The following is a 22421-nucleotide window of genomic DNA, read 5'->3' as shown; positions in this document are numbered from 1 at the left end:
TGAGGGCAGGGCTGTCAGTTTAGACCCTGAAGTCCCCGGGTACTCTGGCAGCCAGCTCCCATTCAGGAGCTCCTGATCACAGGAAAGATACATCAGTTTGGAGCTGCTGTGAGTTTTAGGAATTGTGACCCAGGATATTGAGTCAGATACCAAATATGTACATCTTATATCAATTTATCAATATCTATCTATAACCTACCAAGTCCATTTAGTGTTGGTTACATGTAATATGTTTGGGGGTGACCACTTGAGACTGGATAATCCATAAGGGGCTCCTCCCTGGGGAAAACTGATTCTTTCTCAGAAGCCATGGATGCCCTTAGCTCTTCATCTAGGGGTGGGGTCTTGTGGAGTTTACACCTTTCCCACTGGTATGTCAGCTAGTGATGTCGTTATACAGGTCTTGTGTAGGTGATCCTATTGCTGAGATTTCATGGATGCGGCTTCCCTGTCGTGTTGGGAAGATGCTGTGTTGCAGCGGGCATCCGGTTCTTACAGCGTTTGCACCTAAAAGCAGCCGTTCAGTGCCTCCCCCCCACCCCCATTTTTTGTTTCCGTTGAGGCAGATGACAATTGGGGTTCAAGGGAAATGGCTTAGTCAGGGTTCTATTGCTGTGAAGAGACACCATGACCATGGCAATTCTTATAAAAGAAAACGTTTAATGGGCTGGCTTACATTGCAGAGTTTTAGTCCATTATCATTATGGTGGAACACAGTGGCATGCAGACAGAATGGTGCTGGGGAGGAGCTGAGAGTTCTACGTCTTGATCCACAGGCAGCAGGAGACTGTGCTCCACACTGGGCTGTAGCTTAAGCGTATGAGGCGGTGACACATGTCCTCCAACAAGGCCACACGTCCTGATAGTACCACTCCCTTTGGGCCAAGCCTTCACACACATGAGTCTATGGGGATCATACCTATTCAAACCCCACAGCCCCTTCCTCCTCCTGGGCTGGTGGAGGTGGCAGATGCCCGGTGGCTTTTGGGTTCCTGTCCACGCTCAGGCGGAGTGGGTGTGAGCACAGATGGGGCTCCCGTACAGAGATGGGCTCACAGCTTTTTCTAGGGGAGAGGTGCTGGGGTGCCTGGGTGGTGCGGTGTGGCTGTGCCCTCTTCCGCAGTGAACTGGGGATTCTGACGGGCTTGTGTTTGCTTCTTCTCAGTGGACATCATGGAGATAAAGGAAATTCGTCCAGGGAAGAACTCCAAGGACTTCGAGCGAGCCAAGTCCACGGTCTCCCGCCACAAGGGAGACTGTTGCTTCACCATCTTCTACGGCACCCAGTTCGTCCTCAGCACCCTCAGCTTGGCAAGTGGGTGCACTTCCCTCCCTGGGCCTCCTTTTCCTGCTGAGAAAGATCCCTGGGAGGGGAGGCTCACACCTGTGTGCCCACTGTCGCGTGTTCTGCACACCCTGTCTTGAGTCCCAGCACTACTGCGTACCAGCTGTGACTTAGGGCGCAGTGTTTAACCTTCTGAGTCACAGTTTGCTTGGCTGTAAACTGGGGGGAATGATGTGGGACATCGTGGGAAGTATGTTGTGTGTCTGCCTGGCTCAAGGTAGGAGTTGAATAAAGGTGTTGGTATGGTCACTGCAGGCTGGGCTCCGCTGGACAAAAATGTCACTTCCTTTCCTATAGCAGCTGCTGCACATCAAACACTGATCTGAATGGACTGTCCTGAGAACTTGTGTGCATATGAAAGCACAGAGAACACATATATATGCATGTGCACACATGTACACAACACACATGGATCCATGCACAAAGCACACACATATATACACCACATACACATGCCTGTATTTAATAGAGTATGCATGCATACATGCACACAGAATACACATACACACAGCACACATGCATATGCATGTGCATACAAGTACATAACATCATATACATTCATACACACAACACAAACATGTATGCATGCATACACACAACACATGTATGCATGAACACAACACACATACACAGCACACACTCATGAACACAGCAAATATGTACACAACACATGCACATAGCACACACACATGCACACACAACATACATATGCATGCACACACCACACATGCACAAACACACATGATTCCACATACGACATAAACACATAAATATGCATACATATACCAGAGATGCCTATGTACAACACACACATGGATGTATGCACATAACACACATGGACGTACACACACAGCACATGCATGCATGCATGCAGTGCACATGCATACAGCACACACATGCACATACTACACACATGCATGAACACATGACACAGCACGTGTGCATATACACAGCACATATGTACATACAACACACATTTGAGAACATATAGAGTCACATATGTGGAGATGGGATTTCCAGCCACCCTTGTGGTGTGTCTGTCAGAAAGCTGAAATGTGAGCTGGGGATGTAGCTCAGTGGTGGAGAAACCATCACAAGGTCCTGGGTTCCATGTAGGGGTTCACACGTCATGTAGGAGTTTACACATCACACAGGAGTTCACATGACACACAGGGGTTCACACATCATGCAGGAGTTCACACATCATGCAGGGGTTCACACGTCACCCAGGGGTTCACACGTCACCCAGGGGTTCACACATCACACAGGAGTTCACATGACACACAGGGGTTCACACGTCATGCAGGGGTTCACACATCACCCATGGGTTCACACATCACACGGGTTCACACGCCCTCTCTCCCATTCTGTCTGCAGCCGACTCGAAGGAGGATGCCGTGAAGTGGCTCTCTGGCTTGAAGATCCTACACCAGGAAGTGATGAGCGCGTCTACTCCCACCATTATCGAGAGGTACATGTCCTCATTGTCCCGGGGTCTTTGGGATGTAGACCAAAGGGAGAACATGAGACATGCTGCCTTAACGCTCATCAGAGCCCTGTATATAGCGGTAACAAATAGTGAGGACTCTCCAGTTCCAGATAACAGTCTCTCTCCCTAGTGTGAGCCCTGGCCTTTGGCGTGAGCAGGGCACTTCGGCCGAGTGGAAACACCCATTGGTGTATGTATGCGTGTGCATGTGCATATGAATCTTTCTGTGTATATCTGCATTCATATAAATATCTGTTCATGGATGTGCTTCTGTGTGCCTATTATGTGCAGTGCATGTATGTATGAGTGTATATTTGTGTATCTGTGCATGTGCTCGCAGTGTATGTGTAATACATGCCCATATGTATGTGTCTCTGTGTGGTATGTGTGTGGTCATGCATACATGCATATAGGCGTCTGTGTGTGGGTCTGTGCATCCATGTGTGTGTGAAGGGCAGGTCTTCCTCCTGAAGGGATTTAGTGATGGACGAAGTGGACAGAAGCTGAGTCTGGAGGCAGCCACGCCATGCTGGCAAGTGAAGGCCTCTTAAGGACTGTTTTCAGTGTGACGTGTGTCATAGGACTCGGGGCTGGGTCACTCCCCACTCAGCCAATCAGCTGTTGGGGAATCAGCGGCAGGTGATCTTCCCTGCGGAGACCTCGCCTATAGGCTCAGACAGGGGTCTCCAGCTGCAGGGGTGCTAGCTCCCATGAGGCCTATGGCCGGTCAGGACCCTCTTCCCGTTCCAGTGACGTTGTCCTCATTCTTTGTGGAATTTCTGACTTTTCTTCTCTTTTTGGCCTCAAATCTCTCTGCAGTTGGCTGAGAAAGCAGATTTACTCAGTAGATCAGACCAGAAGAAACAGGTAAGGACCATCGACAGTTCGGCAGTTTTCTCGATACTTGCTTGTTTTAGCGTTTAGGGAGCGGGTTGGTCCACGTTCTGTGGTGGGGTCGATGGTGTTGGAGAGCCCCTGTGACATCTCTGCATGGGCACCGGGGCCTTGCCACAGAGACTGGAACGCCGTCCATGTCCTGGTAACCCAGCAGTAAACAATCGTGTTTACACATCTCGACCACAGACGGCGCCTCCAGTGTGTGACTGGAGAGACGGGTCCTAAGGGGGCAAGCTTTGTTCAGTGACAGTGGTGTGACGCTGGGCTGAGGGGAAAGGTGTGATGACATGTCCTTCAGTGTATTTCACAGTCCCTGGTGGGTAGGACTGTGTCAGCACACTAAGGCTCTACTGGGCTTTCTCTCCTCCCTCCATCCCTCCCTCCAGCCCTCCCTCCATCCCTCCCTCCAGCCCTCCCTCCATCCCTCCCTCCAGCCCTCCCTCCATCCCTCCCTCCATCCCTCCCTCCATCCCTCCCTCCGGCCCTCTGTCTCCCTTTCTCCCCCCCTTCCTCTGCCCCTTCTCTCTGTCCTGGGATTGAACCTAAGGCTTCCTGCATGCCAGGCAGTCACTCTGCCACTGAGCCATGACCGAAGCCACTCCCTCACTGGTGGATTCTAGGCAGGTGCTCTCCCACTAGGTGATGTCTCTAGACAGAATCTCATTATGTTGTCCAGGCCAGCTTCTGACTCTCTCTTTGGCCCTGGCTGGCTTTGAACTTTCAATCTTCCAGCCTCAGTCTCCTGAGTAGCGGGGCTGAGAGACCTGCACCTCCAGGCCCGGATCTCTTTAAACAGATATTCAGCTTGGGTTTGTCCTTAGGTGAAGGCAATGATAACCTAGGAACTGTTTCCCTATTGGCGGATTTCATGTTGATTTTGTGAGGGACACCGCTAGGAAAACCTCAGAGTCCTTTTGTGTGAAGTCAGGCACCATTGTGAGTTGGGGAAATCTTCTGTTGTGGAATGTCCCGGTTGTGGAATGTCCCGTGCCCAGTATGTGGTGGCAGGACAGATTTCCAGCTGTGGTCCTGAGTGGCCCCTCCCCCACTCCTGCTGCCTGGTCTTCAGTTCTTTGTTAGTCTGGAGGATGGATTGGCACAGCATTCTTTGCTTAAATTTGCATTTCTCTCTGCGTTGGTGACTGACCATCTTTTTGTTTATTTCCTTGTTCTGATTAATAATGAAATGATAGAAGCCACTCTGTGGCTGGAGAGATGGCTCAACCTGTAAGAACAATCTTAGCTCTTGCAGAGGACCCAGGTTGGAGTCCCAGTACCCACATGGTGGCTCATGACCATTCATAACTGTGGTTCCAAGGGATCCAAGGCCCTCTTCTGACCTCTACAGGCACCAGGCACACATACATGTAGTACCCGTGCACACACACAGGCAAAACACTCCTATACATAAAATAAAATAACCAAAGCTATAAAAAAAAGCACCCTCCCAAAAAAAAAAACTCCAAACAAAACAACACAAAACCACCCCTCATGGAGCTGTGGAGAACATAGACAATCCTTTTTGCTCGCATTTGACCTTCTGTTTAAAAAAAGTTTGAGACTGGACTCTGTCTGGCTTAGTTGGTATAGTGCTTGCCTGGCGTGCATGTGGCCCCGGCTTCCATCCCAGCCCGATGGAGTGCCCGCTGTTCTAGCACTTGGCGAGCCTGGAACAGGAGGGTCAGAAGTTCATGGTCATCCTCTGCTGCTTAGCGGGTTTGAGGCCAGCTAGGGCCACGTGAGGCCCTGTTTCAAACAAACAAACAAACAAACAAACAAACAAACAAACAAACAAGCAAGCAAGCAAGCAAGCAAGCAAATTCTTTTCTTTCTTTTATTTTTGGCTTTCATATTTGAGCCAGAACTAAAAGACGCCAGCTCTCCCGTTGTGTCTGTGTGTCCTGAAGGTGACCTGGTGTTGGGCATTGCCGTCTGTCTCGTGATCACTTCTGTCTCTTGTTTAGTGTAGTGGGACATTTGAGACCCATAACCCCGATGACCACGCTTTCTCTCCTCTGATCTCCCTTCCATTCATCATCTCATGTCCACCTGCACCCGGCTGCCCTCTGGTGTCGCCAGGGTGGAGCTAGAGGGGTGCTGTGGACTTCTACAGACTGAGGCCTCTGGTGCCATCTTCTCTGAGATTGTGCTCATTGTGAGGACTGGCTCAGGGGACAGAAGGGGCCTCTCTGGTGGCCACTGTCCCCATGGTGGTGGAATTGTCTACTTCTGTCTCTTCTTGGGGCAGAGGTGGACGCCTGCCCCTTGTTGAGGATGGATTCTTCAGATTCTGACTAGAAACCCATCTTCCCGTTAGCCAGGAGGGGACCTGTTTCTGGCAGTGGTCCCTGGCTGTGCCTCCACCCATTTTTCTCTCCCAGCTCCTTCCCAGCAGTGCCCGCTGCTTGTCAACACTGAGAATTGGGAAGTCCCACCTTCTCTAGGAGGCTCCAGGGATACTTCAAAAGGAACTTTGACCAAAGTGCTCCAGAAAGAGCAGAAAGGGTGGCCTGGCCAGTTCCCTCCCTTTCCTGTCGCCCACAGCCGCTGACTAAGCCTGCTTTCCCGAAGGGAAACCCAGGAGCTGCCAAGGGCAAGAATGGACTGGCTTAGCTCAGGCGGAGCCCGGACCCCAGGTGTTTGCCTTGGCCCAAGCCCTGTTAAACTTCTCAGCTTCTCCTGGGGCAAAAGGGTAGCAGCTTGCTCTTGTGGAGAACTCGATTGCCAACGGCCACTGTGTTAAGACCATCCCATACCTACCAAATGCTCCCAGCCAACCACTGAGCTAGGCACCCATCTGCCACATGAAGACAGTGAGGCCCAGAGAAGCCATGTCACTTGCCTGAAGCAGTTCAGTGTGTTGAGGTTGACACTGCTGTTTGCAGCAGCATCACGCTTATCTACTAAGTGAATTTTAAGCGCACAGTTCTGTGGGGTTCATTGTGTCCACAGAGTTGTGCAGCTGTTGCCATGGTCCATCTCCAGAGCTGACAGTGAGTTCCATCTCATTGACATAGGTCCTTATTAAACTCTGAGTCCCCAGCCCCTCCCTCCCGCCTCCCGGGAGCCATTGCTCTGTACGATTTGGTCACCGCATATATAAATGGGACCGTTATCCGTTGCCTCTTGCTGATTTGAATTCACTTGGAATAAAGCCCTCAGAGTTTATCCACACTGTGGGCAAAGCGTACCCCTATATCTGCAGCCTTCTTTCTACTTTTTCTTTTGAGAAAAGGTCTCACGTGGTTGTCCAGGCAGCAAGCTTCGAACTTGTGATCCTCCTGCCTCAGTCTCTAGAGGAGCAGAATTGCCTTCTTTTTTGAGACTGAATAATAATTCCAAAGCTTGTTCACTCTTGGGCTTCTTCTGCCATAGTGACTAATGGCCCACACGTGGGAAGCACCTGCTGGGGTACCTGCTCTTCATACCAGAGCAGTGGGGACTGGCTAACACTCTGAGGAACTCCTGTGCTGTTTTCTGTGATGGTGGTGTCCTCACACAGTCCCTCACAAATGTCTCTTTCTTCCTCCCTCATCCTCCTCGTCGACACTCTGTTCCCTCCATCCTCGCCCCCTGGGTTCTGCCACTGAATTTGCATCAGCGGAACAGACTTCCTTCTTCAGCTCTGCTGGGACTGAGGGAAGACTGTTAGGTCAGCAGGGATGTGGGAGGGGAGCACTGCAGGTGGGAGTCGGGGTGGGGTGGGGTGGAGGAGCTCACTTAGCTCCTGGATGCAAATAGGTTTCGTGTGGTTAACAGCCAAGGCCACACCTGTGCAGATTCCGTTGCACTGGCCATTGTTTTGGGTCTGGGATTAAAAAAAAAAAAAAGTTTATTATTTTATGTGTATGAATGTTTTGTTTGCATGTATGCGTGTGTGTGCACTGTGTGTGTATCTGGTGCCCAGGGTGTCGAGGTAGGATCCCCTGGTACTGGAGTTACAGACAGATGGCTATGAGCTGCTCTGTGGGTGCTGGGAATGGAACCCAGGTCTTCTGGAAGAGCAGCCTGTGTAACTTCTCCCATCCCAGCTCCCCCTTTTGACATAGGGTTTCACTAGATAGCCCAGGGTTGAGAAGAAAGTCCTCAAGGGAGGGGGATTCTCAATCTCTCGAGGGCATGGTGAACTAGCCCCCTGCCTCCTCTACATAATTTCCGATGTGGGGGTCCAGACTCGAAGAATTTTCATCTTGACTAATCCTTGGGAGGTGGCTTTGGATCCCCAAACAGCTTCAAGAGGCAGAGTCCTTCAGCTACACAGTCAATGTAGGAGTTGCTGAGTACATGGATCATTTAATTAGTGGCAGATACAGTGGATGGGCCAGTCCCGCCATCATAGTAGCTGTGTGTGTGGCTGGCTGCTGGTGTGCTGACCTGCACAGATATAGAACATATACATCACCGTAGAAAGTTCTGTGAGGTTAGCTAGGTTTGATGGTACATACCTGTTATCTTCACCCTCGGGATGCTGAGAACTACATGGTGAGAGCCTGTCTCAATGTGCACGTGCGCGCGCGCACATACACACACACACACACACACACACACACACACACACACACACACACGCATACAAGGTGGTGGGAAGGAGGCGGAGAGAGGGAGACAGACACTAATAGAAGCAGTAACACTGCTTGTGTGCTATTTGGGGTGATTGATGATTATTCCTCAGTTTTCCTATCTATAAAGACCCATGATGTCATCCAGATGTTGGTTTATGGGATTCAGTGAGGTCACACGGTAAAGTGCCTGGACAGGGCTTGGCTTACAGAAAACATTCTGAATTAAACATTTATTGTCATCATTATTATAAAAAGCTGTGGGTGAGAGGTTTTAGCATCAGGGTGGCAGGCAGGTTTCAGGGGCTCTGCTGGTAATGGCTGCCCAAGAAGTGTCCTTGAAGGCCCCCAGGACTCAGCTGGGCCTTCTGGTGATCAGTTGATGATGTCTGCATAGAAGAGGGTGTCAGTTGCCCCTTGGGGGAAGTTGTGTTTTGTTGTAGTTCCCAAAAGAGATCACTCTGGTTTCCAGTTGAGCCCTAGGATGGGATCGGAGTTATTGGTTTGTGTCTAGGAAGCAGATGCTGGGGACTGTGAAGAGACTGAATGGCTACGGAGAGTGCAGGCAGCAGCTCTCTGGAATGAAGGTCCAGAGACGCAATTCTGCTTTTTATGCTTGGACCTGTCGTTGGGTACTGAGGGCTCCTGGCATGGGATGGGCCTGTGAGTAAGGCACTCTCTCCATCTCACGGGGGTGGTAGAGGTGGGGGCAGCTGAGAGCTGCTGGCTTCTCTCCTCCCAGTTGCTGGGGACAGCTTGGGTTGGATGTGTGTTCTTGGAGGTGGGAGTTCTGAGAGGGGACTCAGTTGTTCCTAGCATGAAGGATCTGAAAGAGCCCTTTGCCCCTGGCCTCTGCTGTCTAAATGGTGCCTTTGGACAGGTGTCTGGTTGGAGAGCTTGGGTTCAATGTCCCAGGTGCCCATCCTCCTGTGCCTGCTCCGTTCGTCAGTTCCTAAGCAGCTGTATTGGCTCTTGGGACCCCTCCTTATTTTCAGTTTCCAGATGTGGGCACTTCCTTTACTGGTGCAGCCTGGGCGCCTCCTGGCAACCTCTGATTCCTTCCTCCTTCACCCCCTTCACCCCCACGTTCTCGATCTTTCTCTGCTGTGTCTTTTCATGTGCTACCTGCTGTTCCCTATCTTCGTCCTGCCCTGGCCAAGGGGTATGTCACTTGCTCTGTGAGGCACCTTCTGTAGTCCGCTGGCTTCTAGGCACAGTCAGCCCTCTTGGCCCACTGGGGGTGTCCAGCGGTGGGAGCCTGTGGTGATCTCTGCAAACACTATGACCAGCAGTGTCGATCTGCACGAGGCGAGAAGGAAGTCTAGTTCAACACAACTCAGTAGCTGGTGCTGGTTCAAACTTGGAGAGTTTGACACCGGGCAGTTTATTTTAGGCATATTTAAGTATAGCACAATTTGGAAAAATGATTTCCTGGTGATAGATAACTCAATCCCGTGTGCGTGATAAACCTCAAGGCACAACTACATTGAAACTCCTGTGTAAAGTACATGCAACCCCTTCCAGAAAGATGGATTTTTATAGATTGAGAAACAATGCTTAAGATAAAGGTCTGTGGAGGTGACTGTGATAAACATATGAGTCTGGGGAGCCAGGTGTGGCCTGCCATACAGATAGCGCAGAGGTCACCGGGCTGTTAGCCACTCCCAGCCTTCTAGGCGGAAAGCAGTTTATATATTTCTTCCCTTGAAGAGACTATCCTGTGTGTTTAACGTTCCTGGATTCCCAGTGCTTATCTGTGCGCACAAGGTCCTCACGCCCTCTGTGGGAGCCTTGAGCGCTGTATGTGCAGCCGGGGAGGGCATCACCGTGCAGGCCAGGCCTGGTGGAAGAAGCGGAGGGAAGAGCTGGAGGTGGCCGCAGTAGTACTTGGAATCGCACATACAGCTCTCCTCCGAAGATTATGGCCAAGGCCAAGTTGACGGCTCGGGGACACCGGGTGCATTTTCTGCCCTTACCTGAGGCAGGGTCCTCCTAGAGCATGCGGCCCTCTCTAGCTCTGTTGGACGCTTGGATCTCTGGCCAGAAGGACCCGAGTCTCTCACCCGTGGCCCCTCCGGCATGGCCCCTCGTCTCTGGTGTCATGTCCTGAAGGCCATGGAATGTGGCTGTGTGGGTGGCCTGGGTTGTGGTGACTCTGGTCTAACACTATTTGGACAGCAGCTTCTCCGAGCCTCAGTTTCCCCGGTGGAGGCGGCCGTAAGGGCTGCCTCCTGAGGCTTTTGAGGCTGAGGGACAGGTAGCTGGACCTCAGGGAGCAGAGCTCCACCCGCGATGGGCCCCCTTAGCGTCACCTCCATCGTTCCCATATCCCCCTTTAACTCTTGCTCTCCTCTTCACTAGAAACTTCCAGAAGCTCAGGAGCAGCCAGCTCCTGGAGATTCCACCCTCAGGTGTTCCGGCTCGATGACTGTTGTGGAATTTGGTTTTGATTTAGGCTGGCACTGCCCTCCCCCACCTCCTCCATCCCCTTAAGCCACAACCCCCACCTGCTATGGACCCTGGGGCCAGAGCTTGGTGCTTTGTGTGTGTGTATAGGTAGATGTGAGTAGGGCAGGGAGGTGCCATGGCTTGGATGAGGATGGCAATCAACTGCCTGGTGGTATTGTCTGCCTGTCCATCTGCCCCTCTACGGTTCACTTTACTTTGAAAGCTCATGAGTTTTGCTTGGGACTCTTCGGGTGCCTAATACTCACAGTGTTCTGCCCACATGGGGTCTCCTACAGGACTTGCCTCCGGAGCCATTCCCATGTGACTCATGTCTAACACCATCGCCGAGGGGTAGGGATCAGCCCCCGGCATCAGGCTGTCCCTTTCTTCCGGACCCCAAGTGTCTCGTTTCTTGTTAGTTTTCTCATGGAGCGGGTGCCAAGGTGGTTGTTGATAGGGTTGTACCACCCCTCCTACCCAACCCCGAGGCTGATGAAACCGAGGTCTTCTTTGCAGTATCAGCCTCCGAGAGCTGAAGGCCATCTTGCCCCTGGTCAACTTCAAAGTGAGCAGCGTCAAGTTCCTCAAGGACAAGCTGGTGGTAAGTACCGAAGTTCAGCTGGAGAACTTGAACTCAGGCCTTCTTAGTGCCTTTCAAGAACCCATGTTGGTCTGGGGCTCTAAGGTTGGCCTCTAACTCTTGATTGAGTGAGTGAAGTTTTTTAAAAACATTTTTCCTAGGGATAGGGTGACGGCTCAGTGAGTGAGTTCCTTGAGGTCCTGAGTTCAATTCTCAGAACCCATGTACAAAGAGCTAGGTTTTGGGCTGGCAATATGGCTCAGAGGATGAAAGTGCTTCTCTTGCAAGCTTGGCAACCTGCGTTCAATCCCCAGAGCCGCCGTCAAGGTGGAAGGAGAGAGCTGATTCTGTAACGTGGCTTCTGACTTCTGCATGCACACTGTGGCATCCCTGCCCATTACATGTGTGTGCACACAGCAATTAAAAAAAAAAAAGGCAAACTGGGCATGGTTGCCATGGGCTTGTCATCCCTGCCCTGGAGGGACTGAGAAAGATGGATCCTGGGGCCTGCTGGACAGGTAGCCTGTCATTCCTAGTGTGTTCCAGGCCAGTGAGAAACCTTGTTTAAACAAATAACAAACAAAAGACCCAAAATACAAAGAAACCAAACCAAACAACAATAACACCCAAAACAAAACGTGTGGATACTGCTCGAGGAATGACATCTGAAGGTCATCTTTACTCTCCACACACACCTATGCACACATGTACACAGTCACACACATATACAGCCACATACACAGGTACACACACATACACACACATGCACACAGCCACATACACAGGTACATACACACACACACACATGCATACACATGTACACAAAAACACACAGGCACACACATACACTCCCATCCAACACACACACACATATACACATCTACATTTTCTGCCTTTACACATAAATCAGAAATGTGTACTTGATCAGTATATCTAAATTTGGCAATCTAAAAAAAAGTATCTCCCACCCCCCAAAAGGGAAGTCATTCCCTGTGGCTCTTGGAAACCTGTCCAAAACTCTTTCCTCCTGGGGTTTCCTGGGGCTCAAGGGTGGGCACCCTGTGTGTTCTCCCAGGCTGGAGACTGCGGAATCACTGGCGTTTGGGGTTCAGAGGATTGTGGGTTAACTCCAGCCATTCTGTTTGTGTGCAGAAGGCAGAGGGCAAAGGGCAGAGGGTGGAGGTGTGATGGTGGACACCTAGCTGTGTGTGGTCACCTTGTTTTTTTATACTTACAGGAAATCGGTGCACAGAAAGATGAGCTCAGTTTTGAACAGTTTCATCTCTTCTATAAAAAACTCATGTTTGACCAGCAGAAATCGGTAAGAGGGTTCTCATCTGTTCTCGTGTTTCTGAGTCGGGTGCGGAGCTGAGCAGCCCGCAGGAAGGGTTTAGCTTTCACGGAGTCAAGGAAGCACAGACCGAGTGACAGTGGATGGCTTTAGGAGGCTGGCAAACAGCCTTAACCTCACAGAGCTGTGGGGAGTGTCGGGGGTGGGGCTTGCTGACCTCCCCGGTGGGGATTCCGTGGCCATAAATTTGATCAGAACTCTGAAGTGTATGAAAAGAAAACAGTGTAACTCACAGTGCACTATTAAATCATTCTGGAAGGGCATCCAGCCAGTTGTTCAGAGCCATCTCTGGGTTTTATACTTTTATTGCTTTAGTTATTTTTGAGATAGCATCTCCTATATATAGTTCAGGCTGGCCTCAAACTTGCCATGCAAATCTGGCCTTGAGCTTTCAATCCTCCTGCCTCCAGACCAGGATTACAGAGCGAGTTACCACGGTCAGGTTTTAGGATCAGGATGGGACCCAGGGCTTTGCACGTGTTAGGCGGGCAGTCTAGCCACAGAGCCAACCTCTGACTTTCTCTTCTCTTTCATAGACATACCAGGCTATTTTAAAATTAAGATGCACTTTAATTTTGATCTGAAGATGGCATTTTGGCAACTCTGTTTTGCTAAATCCAAGAATACATCACCGGATTGTTTATTAGGCCTAACTAACACTGGCTAACTTCTAGGGCCCTTCTGGTGGCCTCCATGGAGGCTCCATCTATACGAGGCAGCTTTGTGCCCTTGATTGAGACATGAAAACCACATCCCTCCCTCCTGGTCTGGGAGGTTGTTAGTGGTGTTTTTGAGTGAAACACAGAATTAAGGAACCATCTTTTATATGTTTGCGTGTTATATCAGTCAGTTCTCTTTTAATCTTTGTGTGGCTTCTGGGGACTGAACTCAGTCTTGAGGCTTGCGTGGTGTCCTAGTTGGGCTCTCCATTGCTGTGACAGACACTGCAAACAGAAACAACTTAGGGGAAGAGAGGGTTTATTTGGCTTACACGTCCCAATTGTGATGTGTCCATCATGGAGGAAAGTCAGAGCAGAAACCATGGTGGAGGGCTGCTTACCAGCTTATTCTCCATGTTCAGCTCTCTGTACACACAGCTCAGGCCTTTGTGCCCAGGGACGGCACCACTTACGGTGGATTGTGCACTCCAACATCAACTAGTTTCTTAGTCACTGATCCATTGCTATGAAGAGACACCATAACCAAGATAAGACTTATTTAAAAAAAACAAAACATTTAGTTGGGGTCTTGTTTATAGTTTCAGAGTATGAGTCCATTATTGTTATGTGGGGAGCAGGGCAGCAGACAGGGGTGGGGGCTGGCAAGGCCCATGGCCAGTGACACACTTCCTCCAATGAGGCTACACCTACTCTAACAAGGCCATACCTCCTAATCCTTGCGAACAGTTATCCATTTGGGGACCAAGCGTGCAGACGTATGAGCCTCTGGGAGCCTTTTTTATTCAAATCAGCACGTTCCACTCCCTGGCCACCATAGGTATGTAGCCATTTCATCATGCAAAATGCATTTAGTCCAACTTCAAAAGTCCCCATGGTCTTTCACTCCCAAGACTGCTTCAAAGTCCAAAGTCACTTCAAGACAGTCTCTTAACTATAACCCCTGTAAAATCAAAATAAAAAAGCAGAATACACATTACCACTCTGAAAGGGAGAAAAGGGAGTGTAGTGAGAAAATACTGAACCAAAGCAAGACTGAAAACTAGCCGGGCAAACTCCAAATTCTGCATCTCCAAGTCTGATGTCAAAGTGCTCTTCAGATCTCCAACTCCTTTCAGCCTTGTCCGCAGCACACGTCTCTCTCTTGGGCTGGTTCCACTTCCTGTTAGCAGCTCTCCTTGGCAGGTGTCCCATGGCTCTGGCACCTCCAACGTCTTGGGGTCTCTGATGAAATCTAGGCTTCACCTTCATAGCTTCATGCAGTGGCCTCTCCGGGCCTCCTCTGTGCAGGGACACCGCCGATACATTCTGGGCCTTAGAGGCTTTCTTTACCCGAAGAGGGAGATTCCACAGCCCCTTTCTTGTATTCTTGGCTCTGAAGTCAGAACCACGTGGTTGTAGCTGCTAAGTTTTCCTGCTTGATGGAACTGGAACATGGCCCCCCTCATCCCATTACACTTGCCCTGGTTTCTGCTGATGATGGTTCCTGTCCCTGCTTAAGCTTTCCTCTAATTTCTTTTCAAGAGTTGGAAGCTTAGCTGGATGGGGTCTTGACATGATGACATCACTTCTTTATCCCACTTAGCACCAGGCTTTTCTTTAAGCTTTTTATCTCCTTGAGCACAGGACTTAGCTCCATTACACTTCCCAGTGCTTCTTTTCTCCACAAACCGTACATTTTGTATTTCTCTTTGTCCAGCTTGCTTCTTTTCAGTATAGTTCTGCATAAGAGTGACCACTAATAACCACATGACACAGTCAGTATTAGGCTGTCTTGAAATATCCTCTGCCGAGGCTGTTCATCCAAAACTCTCAAATTTAGTGCCAGTAGATTTTTAGGACAAGGACAAACAGTAGCCATATTCTTTGCCAAACTATCACAAGAACGATCTCAAGGCTGCTTACTAATATTCTTTCCTTCTGAAACTTTTTTTTTTTTTTTTTTTGAGACAGGGTTTCTCTGTGTAGTTTTGGTGCCTGTCCTGGATCTTGCTGTGTAGACCAGGCTGGCCTCAAACTCAGAGATCCGCCTGGCTCTGCCTCCTGAGTGCTGGGATTAAAGGCGTGTGCCACCACCGCCCGGACCTTCTGAAACATCTTAAGCTAGGCCATCATACTTTAAACATTGCTGTCAGCACCAATGCTACCAGTATGGCCCGTTAAGCAGCACTTAAAGCATTCAACTTGTTTCCTAATCCAAAGTCCCTGAGTCCACATTTCACCGACAAGCAGCATGGTCAGGCCTGTCACAGCAGTACCCTGCTCCCTGGTGCCAACTTATGTCTTAGTCTGTGTTCCATTGCTATGAAGAGACACCATGACCAAAGCGACTCTTATGAAAAAAAGCGTTAATCGGGGGCTGGCTTACAGTTCAGAGGTTTAGTCCATTATCATCATGGCAGGGAGCATGGCAGCATGCGTGGTGCTGGAGCAGTCGCTGAGAGCTTTACATTCCATCTTCAGGCAGAGAGAAAGAGAAGAGAGGAAGGGGCAAAGGGTGAGAGAGAAAGGAAGGAGGGCCTGGGCCTGGCGTAGGCTTTTGAAACTTCAAAGCCCCCCACCAGGGACACACCTCTTCCTACAAGGCCACACCTTCTAATCTTTCCAAACAGTTCTTAAACTGGGGACCAAGAATGCAAATATATGAGTCTATTCAAACCATCACAAAGAACAACCAAGAAAGTGTCCCTACAGACATATACCCACAGGCCACTCTGATAGAGACAGTTCCTCAATTGAGGGTCCCCCTTTCCTGGTGACTTTAGTTTATGTCAAGTTGACAAAGACTTAGTACACACAGTAGGTACTTTTACCCACGGAGCAATCTCACTGGCCCTATTGTGTGTTCTATATCTGTATTGACCTATATCTCTATCTCTATATATTGGTTTGCTGGGTATGAGAAGGACAGAGGCTTGGGAGTTGGGATAACTGTATTCCAGCCTACCCTCTGACTAAGGCATGTTGTGGAAACAATCTCTTTCCTCCCTCAGTCTTGTCTGTGTGTGTTTAGTCAGACCTCCACTTATAAAGGGTTAAAGCTGTGTAAAACCATCTTTACATAGAGTCTGCAACAGCAACAGCAGAGCCTTGTGCTTCTTAAAGCGGGTCAGGGTTCTTTGTAGAGTTACAGTCTCTAACTGTCATTAAAAAACCCACATACCATAACAGTGTGCGTGTGAGCTTTGATGGTGACAGCTACCATCTTAGGTAATTGGCTTGGATTGAGCAAAGCTTGATTCGCTGAAGATAAGTAACTGTGGGGCTGGAGAGCTCAGTGGTTATAAACCCTTGCTGCGCTTGCAGAGGAGTTCAGTTTCCAGCACCCACAGAGGGATGGTGTGCAACCACCTGAAACTCCAGCTCTGGGGGCTACAATGCCCTCTTCTGGCCTCCAGTGGCACCTGCACTCATGTGCATATACCCACACAGAGACAAGCACACATGAATAAAAATAAAAATTAACAAGTAAGTGGCTGTAAGTAAGTTTGACAACAGTGTTCCTGGGTAGTTCAGAACACTGTCTGTTGGACACATGGTGGCAAAACTTGAGAATAAAGTCTGCTCCAAAGGTGCTTCTCCCGTCAGCGGGGGTGGGAGTGGGTGGGATAGAACTACATATGAGCTACATTTCTTTCTTTTCTCTCTCCAAACCCAGGACCACACACACACAACACAGGCCCTTTGCTCTGTCGCCCATGTTTCTTAACGCCCCATTAAGGCCCCTTAAAGTCCTTTCTGCCTTAGTCATTGTTCTAGTGCTGTGAAGGACACCATGACCAAGGCAACCTTGGCCTCATCCCCAGCCCAAGATGTATTTCAGCTTACTGTGTAGCCCAGGTTGTCTTAGAGCTTGCTACGTGGCCCAGGTTGGCCTCAAATTAACTATCTGCTTACCTCAGCTTCCTCAACGCCACTACACTGAGCCACAAACTAAAGTTTTTATTATAATTCTTTTTAAAGTGTGCGTGCGTGCGTGCATGCATGTGTGTACTTGTATGCCCGTGACAGAGAGAAGAGAGAAGGGGAGGGAGAGCGAGCTAGAGAGAAAGGAATGTGAGGGAGGGAGAGAGAAAGAAAGAGATGGGGGGGGGGAGGAAGATATTGATTGATTGCTTTGAGTTTTAGGGACTCCCTAGTCTCCCTGGGATGTGCTAAGTGGAACCCTGTGGAAACATTCAGCCTCTCCAAAGGGTGCCCTCTGGTGTTCAGAATACCACACTGCATTTCATTTTTAGTCTAGCCAGTGGTTTAAGCGTTTTAAATTAACAGCCTCCATACAAAACTCAGAGTTTTGGCTTGTTCTTGTTCTCTTCCAACTCCTCCTCCTCCTCCTCCTCCTCCTCCTCCTCCTCCTCCTCCTCCTCCTCCTCCTCCTCCTCCTCCTCCTCCTCCTCCTCCTCCTCCTCCTCCTTCTCCTCCTCTTCCTTCTCCTTCTTAGTTTTTCAAGACAGGGTTTCTCTGTGTAGTTCTGGCTGTCTGGATCTCACTCTGTAGACCAGGCTGGCCTCGAATTCAGAGTTCCGCATGCCTCTGCCTTCTGAGTGCTGGGATGAAAGGTGTGTGCCATCATTGCCCTGCAGAATTTTGGCTTCTTAAAACCACCCACCTGTCTATATTGTGATCTGTCCATTCCTGGATCCACAGTTCCCTTTGACGCCCTGTGGAAGGAAGTGAATGGTTGCCATCACCTTCCCAGGCTGGCCCAGCAGTCTCTCTCTTTTTATATTCAGGAACAGCCGTAATTGTCACTATTGGTGGGTGGAATGCCCTAGGCTGGCTGCTGCATTTTGTAACTCCGTGGTTTTAGAGTTTAAATGATACCATCCTAACCTACACTGGCGGTTTTCACTGGCTTGCCAAACCGTCCTGCTCCTGTACAGGTCAATGCTTTCTTCAACTGCTAGCAGACTGTTCTGGCTGCTGAGTTCCTGGGATGAGGTAGGGGTGTTGGATTTCCAGGGTCCATGGAGCTGTCACAGAGACCTATGATCCTCACATCTGAATCTAGGGAATGGGTACTTGCGTATCCATAGCCAAAAGGTTTCCAGCTTTTAGTTGCCAGTTCTTCCTTGTGTCTAACCACCTGTCTGCATTACAGCTCTCAGGGCTCCATGTTGGAAGGTTGGGCAGTAGCAGGAAGACACATTGCTATAGCATCTAGCTAGATGATGGTAATGTGAGCACAGCTGAGAGCTGACGGTTCCTTAGGCGGGCCATATGACAGCAGTGCTGAGCACGTTACATTTTCATCCTCCTCAGAGCCCCGTGGAAGGTTAGATGAGGATGCCAGCACTCAGCGTGGTGCCTTGCTGGGGGTCATATGCCCCGGTAAGCTGTAAGCCGCAGGACCGGGATTTCACATTTCCCAACTGACTTTGATGCCCAGCCACAGATGCTTCCTGTTAATTCTTTTTTTTTTTTTAATTTTTATTTTGCAATACAATTCAGTTCTACATATCAGCCATGGATTCCCTTGTTCTCTCCCCTCCCGCCCCCCTCACCTTCCCCCCAGCCCGCCCCCCCATTCCCACCTTCTCCAGGGCAAAGCCTTCCCTGCAGACTGAGATCAACCTGGTAGACTCAGTCCAGGTAGGTCCAGTCCCCTCCTCCCAGGCCGAGCCAAGCGACCCTGCATAGGCCCCAGGTTTCAAACAGCCGACTCATGCAATGAGCACAGGTCCCGGTCCCACTGCCTGGATGCCTCCCAAACAGATCAGGCCAGTCAACTGTCTCACCATTCAGAGGGCCTGATCCAGTTGGTGACCCTCAGCCATTGGTTCATATTTCATCCTGTTAATTCTTAAAACACTTGTGGTGAAAGCAGTTTCAAGGGTCTCTGAGAGGGCTCAGCAGGTAAAGAGGCTTGCCCCCAAGACAGATGTCCTGAGTTTGATTCCCAGGACCCATATGGTAGAAGGGTGAACGGAGTCCTGCTTGTTGTCCTCTGACCTCCGCATGTGTGCACTTGGGGCTTCATCACTTCATTTGTGCCTCTTCTCTCCCTCCAGCTTCCTTCCTTTCCTTCCTTCCTCCCTCCCCACGTCCTCTCTCTTTGTCTTTGGAGGTTTAGTCTCACTATGTAGCCCAGGCTAGCTTTTAGGTCAAGATCCGCGGTTTCATCCTCCCCAGTGCTGGGATCCCAGATGCAGCACCCCCCCCCCCCACACACACACACACTCATTTCCTTTCTGTAGGGTCTGGAGACAAATCTTAGCCTTTGTGTGACTTCAGTCTTCAACAGCTGGTTTGTGGATGCTTCTTAGCCTCATCCTGGTCCAGCCTGTGATATCCCCTGTGGTTAGAGCATGTTCTAGGAAAACTAGAAAACCCTTAGGAAGAAAAAGCTGGTCACAGAGCCTGAGAGGCCACCTGCAGCCAGGCCTGGGATTGTGTGTTCAATAAGAAGTCCATGGCTGTGCACGCCTTTAATCCCAGCACTTGGGAGGCAGAGGAAGGCAGATGAAGGCAGATCTTTGAGTTTGAGGCCAGCCTAGTCTACACAGTAAGTTTCTGGACAACCAGGGCTACACAGAGAAACCCTGACTCAAACAAAACAAAACAAAACAAAACAACAAAGAAGGAGGAGGAGAAGATGAAGATGAAGATGATGATGATGATGAAGAAGGAGGAGGAGGAGGAGGAGGAGGAGGAGGAGGAGGAGGAGGATTCATCGTCCATTGGTTGCCCACCAGCTTGCACAGACCTGAGCATGGAAAGGGAGGGCCCACATTCCCTGAGATGGCCTGATGTCTTGGTGGAGCATTTTGGAGTGAGGCAGATGATTCTAGCCTGAGGTAGCCTGTGTGTGTGGGGGTGGTGGTGGTCCTCAAGCAGAAGTTAGCAGTGACTCTCTGGTTGGCTTCTGTCCTGGTGACTCTGTCCTCAGGCTCCTAGAGACTCATGGCTCCCACCGGCAGAGACAAGTGAGCAACCCCAACTGTCAGCTTGCTAGCCTCCAGCCCCGAAGAGACTCAGTTCCCTGTCTTCAGTCCTGTGGGTCTTGCTGTCTCCTCTCTCTCTCCCTTCGACATGGCCCCTTGCCTTGTCCAACTGGGGCCTTTCCCCTGCTGCAGCCCGACACCAAGGCGGCAGTTCTTACAGCCTTTGAGCTGCCGGAGAAAGTGAATTAGTTTCTCCATTATTTTAGTCATTCATCCTACTTGTGCAAGCGATGTTTGCATGACCCATGAGGGTACTGTGGCTGACACAGGCATGTCCCCTGACCTCACTGACATCTTGCTGGGGTGGACAGGCTCACAGATGTCTAGATTTACTCAGACTCCAGCGTCCACCCAGGCTCCTTGTCAGATTAGATTTGATCACAGAGTGTCACCCAGAAATGCCTTCTACACCCTGAATGGCTTGTGAGCCAAGGAACAAGTGAGGCCGATAAGCTCCCTGCCCTGCCTGAAGCCCCGCCTCCTCACAAGACCCATGAATGGGGGCGGTGCTTGAGTTTGAAAGAGTGGCCCAACCTTCAGTCTGGTGATGGGGCATGTGACATCTTTCCAGAATAAATGGCATGCTCCGGCACCTGAAGCCCCACTTCCCCAAGCTTGTGGATGGCCAGAGGACCTGGCTGTGGGAAGCCGAGCTGTTTTCAATGTGTCTGTCACAGGCCAGTGACCACAGGGCCATTTCCACCTGGAATCATTCTCACCTTTACACAACTACAGGCTATTGATGAGGCAGACAAGGCAGGCAGAGGGTTTGGCTGTGTGTATGCACATGTGTGAGCACAAATGTGTCGGGACATGTGCGTGCATGTGTATCTCAATGTATGCACAAGAGTGTGTATGCATATGTGTTTGCATCATGCAGGTATATGAGTGTGAGTGCATATTTGTATGTATACATGCATATATGTGTGTATGCATGAACCGTGCTCAGTGAGTGAGTTGGTGCATTTGGAAGCCAGGAGGGAAGTTCTCCTCTGTCCCTCATCACACTGGCAGCTGATGTTTCAGAGGCTGTGAGGGAAGTGCTGTGTTCCTTCTCTGCTGTTGAGATTGCCCCGTCATCTGTGAGACACTGATGGTCTGGAACAGAGCGGTGTGTAAGTTACCGCTTGACACTGGGACTACAGTACTCCGACAGAGGAACGCCAAGGAGAGGAGACCCAGTGTTAGCTCGCGGTCTCAGTCCATCGTGGTGGGGAGGGCACCCACGGAGGCGCCTGCATGTGACAGAGACGCCTCATATCACAGTAGACCAGGAAGCTGAGGTAGCCAGGCTGGAACCTTCATGAACTAAGCATGTCTCCATCAGATTCCATGGCCTTCCAAGATGGCACTGCCAGCTGGGAAACAGGCCTTCAAAACATGAGCTTGTGGGGATTCAGGCCGTGGAAAGCAAGGGGGTTCTGATGTAGTTGGGGTGTGTGTGTGTGTGTGTGTGTGTGTGTGTGTGTGTGTGTAGTTTGTATATATGGAGTGTGGTGTGTATGTGTGTGTGTATGTGGTGTGTGTATTTTGTATGTGTGGTACTGGGGATCAAGCCCAGCTAAACAAACACTCTACCCTGAGTTGTATCTCCAGCCTTTGATTAAACAAAACAAAACAAAACCGTTTTAAATGACATTCATTTATTCGTGTGTGGCGTGGATGAGGGAGGGTGTGTGGCGTGGTGTAGTTGAAGAGGTCAGAGGAGGACTTGTGAGAGTCAGTTCTTCCACTCTGCGGGCCCCGGAATCAAAGTCAAGCTGCTAGGCTGGGCAGCAAGTGCTAATGCCTGCTCCACAATCTCTCTGGCCCTGCCTTTGCCTTTTTGGAGATGCAGTCTCCCTGTGCAGCCTGGGTTAGTTTTGAACTCATGATCCTCCTTGCCTGCCTCAGCCTCCTGAGTGTTGTGATTACAGGTGGCCACCAGCACATTCAATGCCACGTTGATACATACTATTTATTTTTCCTTCTCTTACATCTACTGAGATGATGTAATTTCTGCCCTTGGATCACGTTTGTGGTTTTGCCTGTGCTGAACCATCCTGGCGTCTTAGTACCGTTTCTATTGCTGTGATAAAACACCATGACCAGAAACAATGCGGGGAAGAAAGGACTTATTTCAGTTTACATC

General features: G+C 50.0%; 1 protein-coding gene across 1 annotated transcript in view; it reads left to right on the top strand.

Moving 5' to 3' along the window:
- Plcg2 (phospholipase C gamma 2) overlaps positions 1 to 22421 on the top strand; it is a 141264-nt gene that overhangs the window by 60061 nt on the left and 58782 nt on the right. Inside the window, exons 3-7 of the mRNA XM_059262537.1 lie at positions 1166 to 1315; positions 2723 to 2816; positions 3654 to 3701; positions 11255 to 11339; positions 12556 to 12639. Coding sequence (XP_059118520.1) covers positions 1166 to 1315; positions 2723 to 2816; positions 3654 to 3701; positions 11255 to 11339; positions 12556 to 12639 — 461 coding nt within the window. The remainder of the gene's footprint in view (positions 1 to 1165; positions 1316 to 2722; positions 2817 to 3653; positions 3702 to 11254; positions 11340 to 12555; positions 12640 to 22421) is intronic.

This window comes from Peromyscus eremicus, chromosome 5, assembly GCF_949786415.1.
Source record: "Peromyscus eremicus chromosome 5, PerEre_H2_v1, whole genome shotgun sequence".
NCBI lineage: Eukaryota > Metazoa > Chordata > Mammalia > Rodentia > Cricetidae > Peromyscus > Peromyscus eremicus.
Note: the sequence above shows the minus strand (reverse complement) of the source record. Positions and strands in the feature narration are given on the sequence as shown.